At 43.6% G+C, this 18,881-nt stretch overlaps 1 protein-coding gene across 5 annotated transcripts; it reads right to left on the reverse strand.

Annotated features, from left to right (window-relative positions):
• Nucleotides 1-409: 409 nt before the first annotated feature.
• Nucleotides 410-18,753, reverse strand: Zfp287 (zinc finger protein 287). 5 transcript variants are annotated; one of them, XR_005489814.2, is made up of 7 exons: nt 18,496-18,734; nt 16,888-17,467; nt 16,154-16,245; nt 13,922-14,048; nt 13,475-13,561; nt 2,474-5,039; nt 410-1,653 (listed from the first exon to the last, which is right to left on the reverse strand). XR_005489814.2 is itself a non-coding variant. In XM_006246692.5 (6 exons), exons 2-6 carry the CDS (start codon nt 17,288-17,290, stop codon nt 3,460-3,462), a joined length of 2,289 nt encoding a protein of 762 aa, XP_006246754.1. In that variant the 5' UTR covers nt 17,291-17,467; nt 18,496-18,743; the 3' UTR covers nt 410-3,459. The 5 variants fall into 5 exon arrangements, 4 of the variants coding, with proteins under 4 accessions (XP_006246754.1, NP_001100478.1, XP_017452768.1 ...); XM_006246692.5 differs by having other exon boundaries at nt 410-5,039; nt 18,496-18,743; XM_039085973.2 differs by lacking the exons at nt 410-1,653; nt 2,474-5,039 and adding an exon at nt 12,418-12,577 and having other exon boundaries at nt 18,496-18,753.
• Nucleotides 18,754-18,881: the final 128 nt, after the last annotated feature.

Consider the following 18,881-nt stretch of genomic DNA (forward strand, 5'->3'; position numbering starts at 1 on the left):
TAGTGCCCAGATCTTGTTTCTACATAGCTGCTTATAAAAAGGGGCCAGCCCTGAGTTCAGTCCTCAGCTCCGAAAAAAAGAAAAGAAAAAAAGAGGGGGGAGGGAGTTTGAGAAGAGCTGTTTCCATCTGAGTTTAGGGCAATGCAAGTGTAGGATGAGCTTGAGGTACCATGTGGGAGAAGGCGAGAAATCGCCCAGAGACTGGGAATGCAAGGCCAGGAGGGTTCACAGAGATGGTGGTTGTAAGGGACTAATGCACAGACTCACAGTAGATTACACAGACAACGTCTAAACCGGTTAGTTAGTGGAAAGGAGCTAAGCACAAGCTTGCTTCTAATGCATTCCCAGCTAATGAAGGGACATCTCCCTTACAGAATACTGCTCAGCAAATGTCTGAGGAGTAGAAAAATCACTTGTTTTGTAGGCTTTAATGAAGAGGCTGTCAGGTAACAATGTGACTAGACACAAAACAGTGGGTAAAGAAGTCAGCCACACTGCCCAAGTGTCAGTCCACAGACAGACAACCACAACAGGAGGAATTGCACTGGGACAATCTGGTGGTCACCACTTCAACAGTCAAATGTCACGTCAGCAGCAGCCTGTTGGCCTGACTGAGTTCTGGGATGCAGGAGGAAATGCAACCGTGAAATGCCATGGTTAAGGATGTTTAACTTGAGCCTTTGGCCTCAACTTCGATTTCCTAGAAGCTTCAGGACATTTACTTCAGCACATGCAAGCCATGTATGAACTCTCAGCTCACTCCTGAATGTGACGACCAGCACACCCTGAAAACAACAGAAAAATGGGAGGGTCTGTTCTAGGCACAGGAAGCCCACCAAACAGAGGACACGCAGACACTGATTGGCTCAACAGGGAGATCAGGAAATGGACTAGTAATTAGATGTTAGGAAGGACTGCCCATTTTCTTTGAGGCACTATGGTAGGGGAATGGCATTTTTATGAGATGTTTTAGAGTGAGGTGTCTCAGGTTACTTTTCAATATTGCAAACATTAACTTTAGAATACAGGTGGCGCATACCGTTGATCTGATGACTTTAAACACTCACATAGTTAGCAATGCTCCTAGAAAAAGCTGTAGGAAATATTTGCTAAAGACCCGTGACTCGCTCGTAGACCAGACGACTTTGAAATGGGGAAAGGCATGGAGACAGGATTCTGCATTGTTATTCTATTTTTTTTTAGGAGCCGTACTTGACTCTGTGTACAGTGGAAGACTTTATAAATGCATTATTTACATAAAATGCACACAGGTAGGAAACAAAGTACCACCCTCTGGCCTGTACCAAACCACATTCATCCCAGCGGAAAGAAGTGTTAGTTATCAAGGCATGAAGCAATATCAAGTCATCTAGCAAACACGTTTGTTATTCTTAACAAAACTGTGGAGTGAGCCTAATCTGAGTATGTTTGTAACCAGTATTTGTGAACACTACGAAGTCAAGATAACTAATATCAGGAAGGAGAAAGTGACAATTTCCTTAAGAAAACACTCCCACAAGGATAGATGAGGCCTTTTCTTCAGCCCGTTGTGGTGTTTGGGTATCTATGGTACCAGAACTCGTTTCCTCTCCTGTAGCTCAGGGAGCTTTCCTCGGGCAACAGCGTCCACCGCCTCTCAGTCTCCTTCTTGAGCTGTCGTTTCACAGTAAACAGTGCTTGTTAGACGTGATACATGGACACACAGGTTACCTTCAGTCCCACCCATGTTCTCTCCATGCCTGTGTTGCTACCTTAACTACGAGACTCTAATGTATAGAATTCGCTGTCAATTCAACCAACATATATTGATCTTATGCAAGGCACTGGAGGAACAAGAACAGGCAAGATGAAGCTCAGCTAAATATTCTGAGAGCACAGCACTATGGGTAGTAAATACAATAGTAAAGTAATTAAACTGTAATTACACTTTGTAATTACTGTTTGCGAAAAAACCCCAGCAATTAAAAAAATTGGTTCCTGTCTGTCTTCCTTTTATGCTGTTTATGACCCACGAACTTAGTTACTGTTTCATTCCTGATTAATGATCATTTTTTCACCAAGGCTTTTTCCAATGAAACACTTTCCTAACATGTTAAGTGTAATTTTTAAATTTTACTTCCATGTATGGAGTACCAGGTTTCTAATTATTCCTGAAAATACTTTTCTTTTTAGCTTCTTATAAACAGTCTAATTTTCTGTTTTTCACCACAGTTGTTTCTTGGATAAAGTGGGTACAATTATATTTCATGTCACATGAGCTATCTGTGTGCTCCCCTCCTCCCTCCTCCCGGCCCTGGCTTTCCCTCGCCACCTCTGCACTGGCTCAGGTCTCCTTTGCATCCCTCATTCATTCTCAAATTGTTTGTGCAGCCCATGCTCACTGCCCTCTACACCTGGCCTTACCGTAGCATTTGCCAACCCATTTAGGTGGGTTACACTGTTCCATGGCAAAATAGTTAAAGCGTGTCCTTACCTTCTCTTTAAAGATCTTTGTTAAATGAAATGGTTCAGTCAAGGAGGCTGTGTCAGGCTGATGAGGTGGCTCAGTGGTTAAGAGTACTGGCTGCTTTTCTAGAGGTCCTGAGTTCAATTCCCAGCACCAACATAGTGGCTCGTGACCATATCTATAAAGGGATCTGATATGCAGACTCCTACATTAAAAAACTATAAACGATAATAAAAAAGAAGTCTGTGTTCTGAGCACAGTGGGCTCTCAAGAAGTGTGTTTCAATGGAAGAAATAGCTTGGTACAGTAAGAACCATGGGAAACTTGTCAACTTAAGTCAGGTGGGACAAAAGGGAACACCATGCCTGTCCTTCTTCCTTCGAGGTGACACTGGATGTGAAAATGAAGTTGTACTAAAGATGACTTGAGGCTGGGGTGTTTAACCTGTGTCTGCGTGAGTTTGTACACGTCTAGTGTTTTGGATATACTGATCCTCTATCTTATCAGACTGCAGTGGTCACACGGAAATCTTTTAAGAGCTTTTCAGGTCTTTCTTTTCCTCAAGCTTTACTGCTTCTCATGGAAGTTGCAATGGGAAAAGAGGGAACAAAAATTGGGACAGTTTACTCATTTTGAGGCTTCAAAGCCAGGATGAAGCAAAGGCCTTGAAGCATCTACCCTCTTTCCTATGTCAGGATTACTCTCTAGTGTGAGATCACTTGAAAGACCAAGTCATACTCCTAAGGCCTCAATAAAACATACTTGAAAAATACTAAGAGTTGAAGAATCACAGGTTACAAATTGTCCTTTCCTAGTATTTCTTTGTGGAATGAATTCAAGTTCTGGAGCTTTAAATCTCACACTAAACCTAAGTGGACGAGAGCAATTTTACTAATTCTGGTACTTTCTGATCCTGTAGTATCAAGCATATTGCACTTCTTCAGATTTCTTTTGGGTATTTTGACTCAGCACACAATGAAATTTAAGCAATCAAGTTTTAAACATAAACTAAGTCATATCTGTCCATTGCGATGTCTGGCGCCCATATGAACCCGTTGGTGCTGAATAAGATTTGTACTCTGGGTGAAGCTTTTCCCACATATACGGCATCCATAGGGCCTTTCTCCTGTGTGAATCCTCTGGTGTTGAATAAGGCATGTTCTCTGGCTAAAATCTTTGTTACAGTGAGTGCACTTATAGGGTCTCTCTCCAGTATGAGTTCTTCGATGTTGATTAAGTGATGAGGAGTAGATAAAGGCTTTCCCACAGTGGTGACACTTGTAGGGCTTCTCTCCAGTGTGGACTCGTTGATGCTGGGTCAGATTGGCACCTTGTCTGTATGCTTTCCCGCAGGTATTACATTTGAAGGGCTTTTCTCCATTGTGAATCCTCTGGTGCTGAGTGAGGTGCACACTCTGGCTGAAGGCTTTCCCACACACGCTACATTTGTACGGCTTCTCTCCAGTGTGTGTTCTATGATGCTGGGTAAGGTTAGCGCTTTGGCTGAAGGCTTTCCCACACACGTTGCAGATATAGGATTTCTCTCCAGTGTGAGTGGTCTGATGTTGGATGAGGGTTGAGGAGTGGGCGAAGGCCTTCCCACATTCAGTGCATTTGTAACACTTCTCTCCAGAATGGATTCGCTGATGGCGAATAAGGTAAGTGCTCTGGCTGAACACTTTCCAACACTCATTGCACTTATACGGCTTTTTCCCAGTGTGAATTTTTTGATGTTGGAGGAGGTGCGTACTCTGACTGAAAGTCTTCCCACACTCATTGCATATATACGGTTTTTCTCCAGTATGAACTCTCTGATGATTAATCAGGGATGAACTATGGCTAAAGGTTTTACTGCACTCCAAACATTTATATGGTTTCTCCCCAGTGTGTGTCCTCTGATGGATAGTGAGGTGTGCACGCTGACTGAAGTCTTTCCCACAGTCGTTACACTTGTAGGGCTTTTCTCCAGTATGAATTCTCTGGTGGATCGTCAGGTGTGCACGCTGACTGAAGGCTTTCCCACACTGGTGGCATTCGTATGGTTTTTCTCCGGTGTGCATTCTCTGATGTGCAATGAGGGATGAGAGATGCTTAAATTCTTTACCACATTCTTCACATTCATAAGATTTGTCTTTGGCATGGTTATTTCGGTGTGCCAGGAGTGATGGGTATTTTCTAAATTTCTTTCCACAGACATTACAGGAATAAGGCTTATCCCCGGGAAGTATTTTCCCATGGACAACACCACCAGATGAGACATTAGTGAATGTTGGCTTGCTCTCATTATACAGTAAAGTTTTACTATCTGACTGCGTATCAAACTGTATAATTAGGTTGGTGTGCTTTTCAAAATTATCTCTATATAGGTCATATTTACTAAGACATTCTTCTGTAGGGTCTTCTTGTGAAAGCTCTGACTTCAAACTGAAGTCATCTTCATCTATGTGAATCTTCCTGAAGGCATACGCTGGCTGCCTCTCTAAGCCGTCTTCACAGTCACAGGATTCTTCCAGTTTTATGGTTTGGGTTCCATCTTGTTTGAGTTTAGGAAAATCCTTTAATGGACTACATGCTTGAGCTTTAGTTTCCCATTCTGAAATTAGAAAAAAAAAGATATTAAAAGTCCCATTCTGTTTAAAAAAGGAAACAATATGAATAAAATAATATCTAAAGTTTATAGTTCTGGTAACTTCATTTTATGGTCCTTAAATTTTAGGAAAGGAAAATGAATGCTTAGAAAAGGAGGAGATAAATCACTGAAAATGGAGGGCTCTTCCTAGTCATCAAGGTATATACAGTACATAGGGGAGGCAAGTGACTGTGTTAAGAGAACTTGGGGAACATGGAATAATTTATATATACAATGGTCTCATAAAGTAGGCATGCTACTTTATTGTTTTCTCTTTCAATCTATATTCACAATTAATAATAATAATAATAATAATAATAATAATAATAATTGTTTTCCTTTTGAGTAAGGGTCTCTCTGCAGCTTTGGCTGTTCTGGAACTCACTCTGTAGGCCTGGCTGGCCTTGAACTCATAGAATCCGCCTGCTTCAGCCTCCTGAGTGCTGGGAATATAGCCACTATGCCAGGCTATCATGTAATATTCTTAAAGTAACCTCATGGAGTGGTTCTACTCTCAACTGACCAGCAGCCTTTAAACAACGGTTCTTGAATCCAGTGTCTCTGGACCAGCAGTGTAAATTTTACCATCACCCTGGAAATCAGTTGAAATTATTGGTTCCCACCCTAAACTTACTTGAGTTTGACAGTGAAGCTGAATGATTTATTTTATAAAGCACTGAAAGTTACTTTGTTCCTCACTAAACCGGGAGGACGAGGAACATAAAGACTAAAAAGAACCCTCTCCCCCCAAAAGAAAGTTCAAAATACCTCCCTTTGACAAGCTCCAAATGATCTAGCCTTATCTTTCTGTATCTCCTTTATACCTCATATTGGGTTTAAGTTAGAGTTCAAAGCTATGTGTGGTCTGTAGATGACACGCTAACCCAGACTGTCTGTTCCTACGGCGTTTTCTACCCATTGAAAGAGATGCTGGTGGTTCACTTTGTCCTGCACAGCATTCCTTCCTACAATCTAAATAGAGGGGGAATGGATGAAAGATTAACTTGTCTCCCTTAAAGGCCACACGGCTGATTATCAGCACTCTTGAAACCCTCCAACTTACACAACCATAGAACTTGGTCTTATATAGTTATTCCACAACTTTGTGTGTTTCTTATAGTTTCAACTTAGATGTAAACTCTGGAAATAGGTTAAATCTTCCTCACATTTCCTTCAGAAAATGGCCCAAGACTCTGGATTTTGTGGGCAGTCAAATGAACTTGGAAAATGGTAATGACTTGTTTATACAAAATACAAACAGATCTCTAACTCAAAGCCTGACTGTGAGGCCTTCAAGTATGCATTTATTGATACCTGCTCCTGCCATATTTCCAATATAATGATTTAAAACAAGTTAATCAATATAGCCCTGTGAGGCCAGGTGGGAAACATGTAACTTATGTCTTGGTCATATACTATGATGAATAATTTTTAATATAGAAGAAGGCACTGGATGGTTCAGACACCATGCAGGTCAAGGCATAATAACTGTACAAGTCTGTCAATTCCACAGGACGGTATGTGGCCACTGAAAAGGAAAATGGTGCTTCTGAGTCAGGTCCGGTCCGGGTGGAGCAGAGCACGCAGGGTACACGGTGCCTTGTGAAGTAAGGGAGGCCGAGACACACAGAGGGAAAGCTGTACAGGCACAGTAAGCGAATGAAGCAGGTGCAATCGCACAGAGGGATCGAGAACTTATCTCTGTAAAGACACGCCACACGTTATCATAACACACGCAAATGTTGTGGGCCCAAAATCAATGAGGGGAGGAGACACATATTTAATTTGCTTCCTTACGCTGCTGGAATTTACAAATAATTTTCATTACTTTTATTAAATTGCAAAAATGACAGTTGGCAGCAGAGCATGTCTAAGAACAATGAGAACAGCCATCACGACTGGCATGAAGACAGGTGGGAGAAGGCTTTTTCTAACTTTCAATAAGTTGGTTCTTAGTTTCCCACTTTTTAGTGCTAGAAGTGTTTTTTTGATAGAGGAAAAAAATTTAAAAGGTAACCTTCAAATTAGGATGTTATCTTTCTCCAAAAAGAACAAAACAAGAGTGGATTCATCAGTTACATATATAAACAAAAAGGGGCAACTGGCCCTAGCAGCTCAGTCTAACTCTGTGTAATCAGGTGTCAGTGTCTACAAAAAACTAGAAAGTACTCAGAAAATACACACATGCATGTACACACAGACACACACACAGGCCCACACAGATATAAACACAGATACACACAGACATATACATAGACACAGACACATATACAGACACACACACAGGCCCACACAGATATAAACACAGATACACCCAGTCACATACACAGATACACACAGACACACACACAGGCCCACACAGATATAAACACAGGCCCACCCAGTCACATACACAGATACACACAGACCCACAGATACACACACAGACACACACATGTAGACATATATACACACACAGTGAATTATACCACAAGTTATAATTAACTCAAAGCAAAAGTCCACTGGTGTACTATTATAATACAAATACATTTAAGCAAATCAGTCTATTAGAAATTCAGGAACTGAGGCCACAATCAAGGCTTAAGCATGTTTATATAATTATCCAGAATGGTTGCTTAGAAGTGCTGTCTATTGCTTAATAAGGTCAAATAGTAGTCTAGCAGTTCAGATATCAGTGTTGATTCAAGTAACAGAAGCCGCAGTAGAGATGGTGTGACCTGAATTGAGCTCCCAGAATGGCTAGGCCCTGTGCAAACATCAACTACAGGAGTTCTAACAGGGGCTGGATAATCAGCTCGGCAGTAAGAGCACTTGTTGCCGTGGCAGAGTTTCTTAGCAGCTGTGTGATGGCTTACAACCACCCTTAACTGTTCCAGAGGACCTGACCCCGTCTTCTGACCTATGCAGATGCCAGAGACACATAGTACGCATACATGTAGGCAAAACAACCATACACATTAAAAAAGTTTCACCCTGAACATGGCAGCACACACCTTTAATCCTAGCACTTAGGAGATGGAGACAGGTGGATTTCTGTGAATTCAAGGACAGCCTAGTCTACAGAGTGAGTTCAGTTCTAGGACAGCCAAGGCTACAGAAAAAAACACTGTCTTGAAAAACAAAAACAAAACAAAAAAGTTATGACAGAGTAATGTTCACTAAAGAACAAATCTATTATGTATAAAATACCCTTTATGTATTTACTTTTAGACAGGTCTCTCTATGTAACATTGGCTGGCCTGAACTAGCTACATGAACCAGGCTAACCTTGAACTCACAGAGATCCTCCTGCCTCTGCCTCCAGAGGGCTGGGATTGAAGGGCTGTGCTATCACACCTGGCTCTATTCTAATGACTGACCCTAACCAAAGGGTCATCTCTGAGCTGGCAAGACAGCAAAACCCTCAGCATTTGCCAAACTTAGGTGACAGCAGGAGATGAGAGGACACCAGAGGTGAAGTGTCATCTACTTGAGATGCCTACTCCATAGCCGAGGAGTTGAAGCAGCCACTCTGAGAGTGCAAGCAGCCCAGGGGCTGAGGACAAAGCTGGGCCCAACAGAAAGGGAGCTGACAGGAGCTCTGTGCAGAGGCCATTAGGCACTGAGTAAGAACTGGCAAGAAACAGAAAACTTAAAAGAAAGTGGCCTTTCCTGGTCTTTCTGCTTCCGAAAAATGTCTCATACATACCTGCAAATGGCCCCTTTACTTTACAGCCTAATCTGACCCTCTAAATAGTCTAAACGCCCCCATGCTATGAAGTCGTTCAAGTGGTTCAACTGATCATATCTTCCAGAGACCGTCCTGACTTCAGTTGAGCCTTATTTCATTACTTCACATGATGTTTCCAGTGAGCCAATTAAAGCTCTACCAATTAAATGCTATGATTATGGGAAAATTAGCTTTTCCTTAGAATCTGTGATGACAGCGAACCTTTTTAAACAAGTGAAGCCCTGCAGAATTTTGTCATTATTGTTCAGTTGGTGTCTTGCATAATATAATTGCAAGAGTGATATGAAATGTTCTTTGTGTAGAAAAGGAGATTAAAAATATGTTAAATAATTATTATTGTTATTGTTATTATTACTTATTATATAAAAAGAAACACAAGAAAGAAAACCCAGAAACAAATGAATAGAGTTATCTGCAGGGACTAGAAAACATCAGAGCTTATATTTTTACATAGTTCTAATTTCTGAACTATGCTAGTGTTTTTATATACTCAAATTTATAAAGTGGGAATATAGTGTAAGGACAATGTGAAAAAGACTTCAATGTAACAGTAAGCTTTCTAGCAGTCTGTCACCGATAGCAGCACTGACATCTAAGAATTCTAAAAGTACCTGTGGAGTGTGGAACAGAGCAAAGGAGTAAATGCACTGAGGTGTGAACCAGCTTAGATACTGTTTAAGATAAAAACAATACAAAGCAGAATGGGAATACCTATTTGTTCTCATTATATAATTTAAATTAGATTAGTATGAATGAACTCATGACTTCCAAAAAAACAGGAAGGCCCAGCACTCAGGAGATGAAGGCAGGTGGATTTCTGAGTTCGAGGCCAGCCTGATCTACATAGTTCCAGGAGAGCAACGGCTACACAGAGAAACCCCGTCTTGAGAAATGCCACCACCACTGCCACCCTGCCACTATGGCCGCCCCGGAAAGCTTCCTACTTACATGTTCCCCATTGCTGCCCACTAGCCAGGTGTGGAAACAATGATACCTAGAGAGTTCCTGGCTCGCACTGCGTGGATCCTGATTTCCAAGACTATTCTTCATTAAAATGAGTTAGGGCTCTGGGAGACATTCCAAGTCTATGGTAAGCATAAAGAATGTTCTGTGCCAGAAGCAGGACACACTCAGAGACTAGTGGGTCTATAGAAACTTGGAACAACTGAACGTCAAAAACAAAAACAGAAACAAAAAACCTAAAAGAAACTAACAACAATGACATAACAGACTAATAATACCTTGAATTTTTAAAAATTTGTTTAGTTGATGATGGTTCACACGTAGAAACATGATAGAAAGAAAGAGAGGCAGACTTTACACAAGAATGTTATTAATCACACAGAAGAAATGAATGAGTTAGGAAACCCTGTGCATCCAGCACAACACAGGGAATGCAACAGTCATGTGGCCTTGGGGATCAAACATCACAAATTATTACAGGGGGTTGGGGATTTAGCTCAGTGGTAGAGCGCTTGCCTAGCAAGCGCAAGGCCCTGGGTTCGGTCCCCAGCTCCGGGGGAAAAAAAAGACAAAATAACAAATTATTACAGGAAAAAACCCCACACCCTTAGCCCACACATTATATTCGCCAAACTGACTGTCACCAAAGACAGCAATGGTTAATATGGAGTGGCTAAAGAAATACACGGAAAGTGGCACGGACTTGGATATACTGTGAGAAAGATGTTTAATGTGAGACCATTTGTAGTGGTACACACTTTCAATCCTGGCATTTGGGAGGCAGAGGGTGGGGCAGGTGGATTTCTGAGTTGCAGGCCAAACAGGTTTACATAGTGAATTTGAGGCCAGGTAGAACTACATAGTGAGACTCTGTCTCAAACAACCAACAAATAAATAGTCAAATTAGCAACAAACAGTTTAAATTAAATCTATTTGTGGGGAAGGGGAGAAATTGGTGTTACTCTGTAAACAAGACTATCTTGGACCCTTAAAATATTATCATAAAAGACCAAATAAGAGAAAAAAAGGAAAGAACAGGTCTATGCATAATGGAAACCAGTATGGAGATTTCTCAGAAAACTAAGCGGTGTGTCGCATGGCCCAGCTTACTGTTCTGGAGCCCCTACTCGCAGGAGCCTACGACTTGCTTATCCACACTCACCACTCCTCTTACACCAGCAATGGAGTCAGCCTAGATGCTCACTGACACATGATGGGTAATGACGGTGTGGTACCCCATGGAATTCCACCAATTTGTAGGGCAATGGATGGGTCTGAAGACATACTAAGTGAGGTAACCCAGGCTCAGACAGACAGACACTTCTGATAGAGCTTTCTCTCATGCTTGGCTCCCAGCTTCTAACTGCTTTCCTTTTCATTAGAAAATAAACCGTGTGTGTTCATGCATGTGTGATGTGTGTATGTGGGTATGTGTGGAGGTAGGGGGACAATTTTGGGGAGTTTGTTACCTCCTTCCATCTTTAGGGTTCCTAGGGTCAGGCCAGCAGGTTTGTGTGGAAAGCAGCTTTATGGTGCCATTTTGCTGCCCCTTAGCTTCTAGTTGTGAGACATGCCTCACATTCGATATGAGCGATGGCCAGGGGATTAGAGAGGAGCCCATGAGGTGGGGAGAGTCACAGACCACACCGAGGGTGGAAGGGCACAGGAGAGAAGGAGAGGCAGGGTATGGGATGAGCCACCAAAGTCAAGCGTGTGGGAAAGCACCAAAGGACACCTGGTCCTCAGTAAGCTGAACGACTGAACGACCGACTGACCAACAGGAAAGAAGGGCTGGAGGAACCAGCTAGTAAGGAAAGGAACCTGGCGACAGTTTCACATCAGAAGGGACTAGAGACGGGAGCTAGCAGGTGGATGAGGCTACGGGGCTGGAAAAATATCAGAGAGGGCATCCTTGAGATGCTCAAATGAGCACTAACAACTCATGGCTCCAGATGGATTGGCGGTCCACGCACTAAGCGTCTGCCTGGTCTACAGGTCTGAAGTCTTTTGAAAAGTTACTGTGAAGGAGATGAGAATGGGAGAACAAAAAGAGGCAAGAAAATGAAACTTCTCTCGACATACTTGGTTTTTGTTTTTGAGACACGGTTTCTCCACGTAGCCCTGGTTGTCCTGGAACTCACTCTGTAGACCAGGCTGGGCTTGAACTCAGAGATCTGCCTGCCTCTGCGTCCTAAGTGCTGGGGGAACACTTTTAAAAGAAGTTTTTTTCAGACAGGATTTCGCTGTTCACCCAGGATGGCTGTGGACTTGCTATTTTCTTGCTTAGATTTGTAAGTGCTGGAATTATGGGTGTATGCCACCACGTCCACCTTCAACGTGGCTCAAGATGTGATGTTTTGTGAAAAAACACAGTCCTTTTTGCTCTTTTTTTTTTTTTTTTTCCGGAGCTGAGGACTGAACCCAGGGCCTTGCGCTTGCTAGGCAAGCGCTCTACCACTGAGCTAAATCCCCAACCCCAACACAGTCCTTTTTAATTCTTTTTCCCTGCTGTGGATCAAGCTCAGGTTCCTGTGCATGCTGGGAGGTGTTCCTCTGTGAGTTATATGCTCAGTCTTGAAAAGATTTTTATCCTGACTTTATATGAAAACTCCTGTTCTGTATAAAGAAGCACAATGCCAGAGACACTTCTGTAGGACCAAACCAGGTTTTTATTCTGCAAATATAAACCAGTATTTAAAAACCTGGGTTCTGTGCTAGAGGTCAGCAGGTGTTCAAGGTGTAGACCGACTTCTGCTTATCTTGCAGCTCTAACAGCAGTAGACATGGGCGTAATTAACGGCCAGTGTTTCTGGGGAGACAGAGGGACCAAGTGTTGTATGCAGTGTGACACTTTGTCTACACATAGACAATGGGGTTTTTTGGTCAAAAGAGTAAAAGAAACTAAAATGCCAAGGGGGTCTGACATGTTTTTGTGACTGTCTATACTTGCTTTCTATGATGGCTGATTGGATGTCAACCTGACTACACCTGGAATCGACTAAAACGTAGCAGCCATATGTGTCTACGAGGGAGTTTTTTGCTTGGGCCATTGAAGTGAGAAGAGCCACCCTCAATCTGAGCTACGCCTCCTGGTAGCAGCCCACTAAAAGACACTGCTCTTTGCTTGCTTGCCCTTTCTCTCACGACACGTTTACCTATCCTGCTGCTGAGGCAGTCTTTGCTGGTACTAGAACCAAATTATTCAGGATTCCAATATACACGGAAGACGACAGCTTTCTAGAAACTCTCTGCAACTCCAATACCATACAGGATGCTGAGACACCCATGTCATGTACTGAACAACTATGGGGTTCTTGTGGCCTTTCTGCCAGGAGACAGCCATTGTTGGACTACTCAGACCACAGCCTGTAAGCCACTCTAATATAAAATCAATCAGTTATGATCCTTTGGAGAATCTTGACTAATACACAATTATATACTGAGGGAAGGGGATGGTACAGTGAAACACTAGAGAAGTTTTTAGAGTTCGAATGCAGGAATCTTTGAGAGTAAAATGTGTAGACACTGAGAAAGGCATGAAAAAGCTTGGCACCTTTACTGAAGACGCCCACAAGACGCTCCAGCTCTGAGCCCTGGACCCGCTGGAGGCTCTTACAGTCACTTTGCCGTGCTTAGAAACCAAATGTCAACATAACGAGGACACAGATTCTTAAGTGTAAAGTCATGCGCTGGCTTTTCTTCTCACCTGGACTAGGGCCTTCTACAATTTCTTTTATCACCATCCATGGCTCTTCTAAGATGGGAATCACAGTTGGCCTGTACACGGTCAGTCCTGGTTAGGAGGAACAGAAGGCGTTTATCCTGATGTAAGGAGCTAGGAGTCTTCATTACCTGATTTCCGCTTGCACCTCTGTGGGGAGACAATAGCTGGTGGACGTGACCTACCAGGAGCACTAGGTGTGAGGCAGCACTCAGTGGCAGTGCAGCACTGCTGGGTACCGTGCTGCACACGGGCCCGCCCAGCAAGCCTTTCTTTTGGGGAACAGTAGACACGACCATTTTTGTGCCTGAAGACTTCTATCTTTAGACTGCGTTTTCAGGCTAGTCCTCCGGGAGCCTAACCTAATGTTCAGTAAGGAGGGGCAGGAGCACACTGTGCCAAGCCTTTGGTGAGAAGAGGTGTGGCTCTTACCCAGAGAAACCATGTTCCAATAGTTCTGTAACGTCACAGTCTTATACAGTTCCTTCTCAACAGGGCGCATCAGTTCCCAGTCCTCTTGGGTGATGTCCACAGCCACGTCATTGAATGTCACTGATTCCTAAAATATCAAACATAACTTAACTCAAGTGAAGAACTATTGAGGGCAGAGACAGTGGTGACACTGACTGTGTGCCTGTGCTGATGGAGGTCACAGAATCTAAGTCTCATCCTGCTTGGTGTGGTGGCCCACACTGTAATACCAGCATTCAACAGTCTGGGATAGGAGAGCCCAAGTTCCAGGCCAGTCTGAGACCTTGTCTTTTTTTGTTTGTTTGTTTGTTTTTTGTTTGTTTGGTTTTTTTTTTGAGACCTTGTCTTAACCAACCAACCAAATGTCCTTAAAGGGACATTTAAAAATAAGGTAGAATGTATTGTTTTCAGTTGATACCAGCACATGCATTTGGTGGCTCCATCTTAAAGAAGAAAAGGGCTAGGGCATACCTCAATGGTAGAACACTTGTCTAGTAGAATGTGTCTAATAGATGTGTTTTGTGTGTGTGTGTGTGTGTGTGTGTGTGTGTGTGTGTGTGTGTGTGAAAGAGAGAGGGGGGGATGGGATGGGATGGGATGGAGGTTGGATTATGCCTATGTCAGGATGTATATGTAGGTCAGAAGGTAATCTAAAGTGTCAGCCAGCTAGTCTACCTTCTTTGAGACAGGGTGTCTTGTTTGCTAGCTGGCCTGTGAACTTCCAGGAATTCTCCTGTCTTTACGTCCAATCTTGGCCATAGGAGCTCTGGGTTTATGGATGTATATTATCATGTCTAGCTTTACGTGGGTTCTGGGAATCCAAACTCAGGTCCTCATGCTTGTGTGGTAAGCACTCTGCCTACTAAGCCATCTCTCAAGAACAGGAGCAAGGCCGAGAGCTGGATGACAGAGGTGACTTAGCCTGGAGAGTAAATTCAGCTATAGTTAAAACTCTACATGCTCTACAGCAAAATGCAGAGTCCACCCTTTTCATTCCTGTTCTCTTATATTCCTTATATTCTTATATTGCTGCATCTGTAGACACATTTACTGGAAAGGTTACTGTGTCTCACTGAGTAGAGCAGGCTGACCTTGAACTCATGGAGCTCTGCCTGCTTCTGGTTCCCCAGTGCTGGGATTAAAGCTGTGCACCTTCGTTACTCTGGCATGCTCTTTTTCCCAGTTGTAATATTAAAAAAAATTACATATTTTTGAGTCAAGGTTTTAGTGTGTAGCTCATGTTGGCCTTGAACTCATGACACTACTGCCTTAGCCCTGCCCAGCTGAATAAAAGTAGAGAGAGTCAAATCATATTAAGTTCAGGGAGATGACAGCTTTGCAATTATTCAAGGCCTTTTTTATGTCCCATAAAATGACAAAGGACATCAAAGCGCTATAAAATCCATACTTAGGTCTACCTATCTTAAGATTCTCTTTTGAGTGTGTGTGCATGTATGATACTGGCTAAACAATCTTTTGTTTTTTCACATGGTCTTTACATGGGATATATTTTGTATGTTATTTTCTATAGCAGTCCATTTCTAAATTTCTAACACATTTTCCCTTGATTTTCTCATTTTCCAAGCAAACATCTTTATATCATCTATAAAGAAATAATGGTTTGGGTACCGGAGGCTTTCCAACTTCGAGGATATCTATATCTGAATCTGTATCTATATCTGTATCTGTGTCCATATATCTTCCCAGCAAATCTTCCTCTTAATGTTGCTTGAGTTGTTATTCCTTAAAACAAGAGACTACCAAACAACAGATCACAGAATATATGACCTTTACTTTTCAGTGGAGAAAAATATTAGCAGCCACTACGATAATCTAGGGTCTCTCATATTTAGTGTCTACAATCTGAAAGGGCAAGTTTACTTTCTGGCATTGAGTAACTTAGGCCAGGAGTGGTTAAAAATCTTGTCTCAAACCACAGATTCAATAGCAGAGAATTGCTAACCAAGAACCTAAACCCAGATCCCATCTGGTGTGAGGCCAGTCTCAGCCTTCACACAATACTGCTGACTAAAGTCACAGTGAGGACAAGGGAGGTGCACGTGCTTACTGAGGGAAACAGAGGTCTAGGTTCTGAATGGGGCTTTTTCGGGCTTAGCAGTTATAGGCCCTGGACAAAATGTCTTCATACACTAAGAAGCAACTTTAAAACCACAAAAGAAAAGTCAAACTCACTTTGGTCACCAAGTCATTGAGCCACCCTGTCTCGAGAGCATGTTTGGGGTCTTCCTCTGGGATTTCTTGGGGAAGGGCAGAATTCTGAGGAGCTGGGGAAGACAAGGGTGATTAGTCTGTTTGCATGGTCTAGGACACACTTTACCAGACATCTATACTTCCTTAACTTGAGAAGGCCAAAGACACTGAAAACTTCACTAATACTTCAGTGTCAGAGAAAAGGCCAACGACTTGGTCTATCTTATTAATGCAGATTTCAAAACCAAGCCTGTCCCGGCACTATGTGCAGAAAAGCCATACTTCTCCACTATTTTTGTCTGTTTTGGTGGTGCTGGGATTGAAACCTGAACCTTGTACAAGCACTGCTAGGAGATGTGTGTGTGTGTGTGTGTGTGTGTGTGTGTGTGTGTGTGTGTGTGTATCCTCTGCTGGCTAAATGTCTGATTCAAAGTTGTGAGTTGTCCCGATACATGAATGCTCTTTGGAAACTTTCTGCTATTTTGGAATTATATATTTGTAAAACCTGATTCATAATGCCAATGGATTATTGACATAACGGTGCAAACCTCTTTAAGTACAGTGGCCCCAAGTGCCTTGGAAGGGGACACATGCAGGACGGACCTCATGTTCAAGTTCATTGCCTGCTGACCTTTATTTTCCCCAGTTTCACAGAGGTGCTAGGTGTCTTCTCTAACCACCCTGGATCCTACCCCTCTCTGGGGCACAACGCTCACCTTCCTCTTCTAGAATCTGTGCCAGATCCTCCACCAAAGCCACCACTTCCTCGCTGTTCTCTGGGTACTGAGAATTTACCCAAGTCCTAACCTCCCCAGGCAAGATGCTTAGAAACTGCTCCAGCACCAGCAACTCCAGAATTTGTTCCTTGGAATGAACTTCAGGTCTCAGCCACTTCAGGCAGAGCTCTCGGAGCTGGCTCAATGCTTTCCGAGGACCTGCCACATCTGGGTATGGAAAATTTCTAAAATTCTGTCGACAGGTTTCAGCGTCACGCAAGAGTCTCGAGGTGAGGATTTGCTTCTCAGCATTGCAGGGTCCGTTTTGAATCTTGTCTGGCTTCCACATTAGAAGGACTTGTGAGCGTGAAGAATTTGCCACCTTCTTTCTTGAGGCTAACATTGCTGCAGACAGGAGAACCAATCTGACAGTACTGAGCCAACTTCTTGAAGTCTCATGTGACAGTCACGACAATTTTTTCCCCAAGGGCTGCTGTGGCCAGGTCGAGAATGGAATCACGACAAAGTTAGTACCTCGTAACAAATTCTGAGTCCGGAACCTGCAAGGATGAGCGGGACCCTGAAACACAAGAATTGTCTCAGTCAGGGTTCCTACTGCTGAAATGAAACAGCTTGAGCAAAGCAACTTGGGGAGGAAAGGGTTTGTGTGGCTTGTGCTTCCACATCACAGTTCATCATCAAAGGAAGTCAGGACATGAACTCTAACAGGGCAGGATCCCGGAGGCAGGAAGCAGCTCAGCCTTATAGAGGCATTTCCTCTATAAGACGACCATAGCTTGTGCAGAGGTGACATGAAACTACTCAGCACAAGAAGGGGCCATCAGCTCAAGAATTATTGGTGTACTCTGCTACTCCCCATACACACAGAAGCAGACTCCTCAGAGGGCAGGATAGACACACAGGATTTACTCTGGTCTTCCCTCTATCCTTGGACTTAGAATACATTCATCCTTGGGAGAGAAAAGGAGACACAGACACACACACACACACACACACACACACACACACACACACACAGAGAGAGAGAGAGAGAGAGAGAGAGAGAGAGAGAGAGAGAGAGAATATATATATATATGTGTTTATTGACGGTGGTGTCGGATGCAATAATTTAAGGAATTGTGATCAGAATGGTTAATTTCTAACTTGTTAAAAACTAATTACTTTGCAGAAAGAAATGCTTCACTATATTCCGGATGTTCTCAGCAATAGAGCAAATCTGTGATTATTATTAGGACAAACGAGGTTTCCAAACAACCTCATAGGGGTGGGGCCAAGACGATCTATTTACCTGCCTTGCATAGTCTGCTCTACTCTCAGAACAGAGAAGACAAGCCTGATTGGAGGCCGTCTCCGGAGCCTCCTCAAGTGTAAGGCACCATCCCTCCTCAAAGCCAACCCCACAAGTATCCCAACCCAGAGAAGAACCCGAACGTTACTTGTCCGGAGCTCCAACTCCCAGCCCAGCTCATTCACTGTCATGCAAGCCTCGAGGAGATGCGCCCGCCTTGCCTCCAGCCGCCTCCCCTTCCTAGCCTCGTCCAGAGTTGGGCCGGCCTCCCCGTGAACACTCGAGCTTGGACATCGTACCTGTCCCTCGGGCCCCGTCGGCGCAGCCCGGGCAACAATGGCGGCGGCGTGTCGGGCGCCTCCGTGGCAGATTCGACTCAGAGCTGCACAAGGGGCTCAGCTTCACCGCTTCCCTCCATGAGAGGAGCCCAGAGCCTCCAGGACACGCTTCTTCCAGCCCGGTCCCCAGAGGCCCGGCCGGAACCCCCAGCTCCTGGGCTTCGCTGAGACCTCGCCTCGGCGCCACTGCGCATGTGCTAGTGGAGAACGCTGCGCGTCCGTAGAGCCAATGGGAAACCGAACCCGAGCCTTCCGGTCCCAGCCCCAGGCCCTGGACCCGTCTCTATGGCAACCTCCTCCACCCATCACCATGACTTGCTTGTTAGCTGCAAGGTTTTGACCTGAAC

The sequence above is a fragment of the Rattus norvegicus genome, chromosome 10, assembly GCF_036323735.1.
Source record: "Rattus norvegicus strain BN/NHsdMcwi chromosome 10, GRCr8, whole genome shotgun sequence".
Classification (NCBI taxonomy): Eukaryota; Metazoa; Chordata; class Mammalia; order Rodentia; family Muridae; genus Rattus; species Rattus norvegicus.

Bases quoted from the DNA above. Each gene is read 5' to 3' on its own strand.
- Zfp287 (XM_006246692.5), bottom strand. From the start codon at position 17,290: ATGTTAGCCTCAAGAAAGAAGGTGGCAAATTCTTCACGCTCACAAGTC. The intron at 14,049-16,153 runs GTGAGTTTGACT...TTGATATTTTAG, and splicing joins TCAATGACTTGGTGACCAAA to GAATCAGTGACATTCAATGA. The intron at 5,040-13,474 runs GTGAGAAGAAAA...TTCTAATTTCAG, and splicing joins TGTAGAAGGCCCTAGTCCAG to AATGGGAAACTAAAGCTCAA.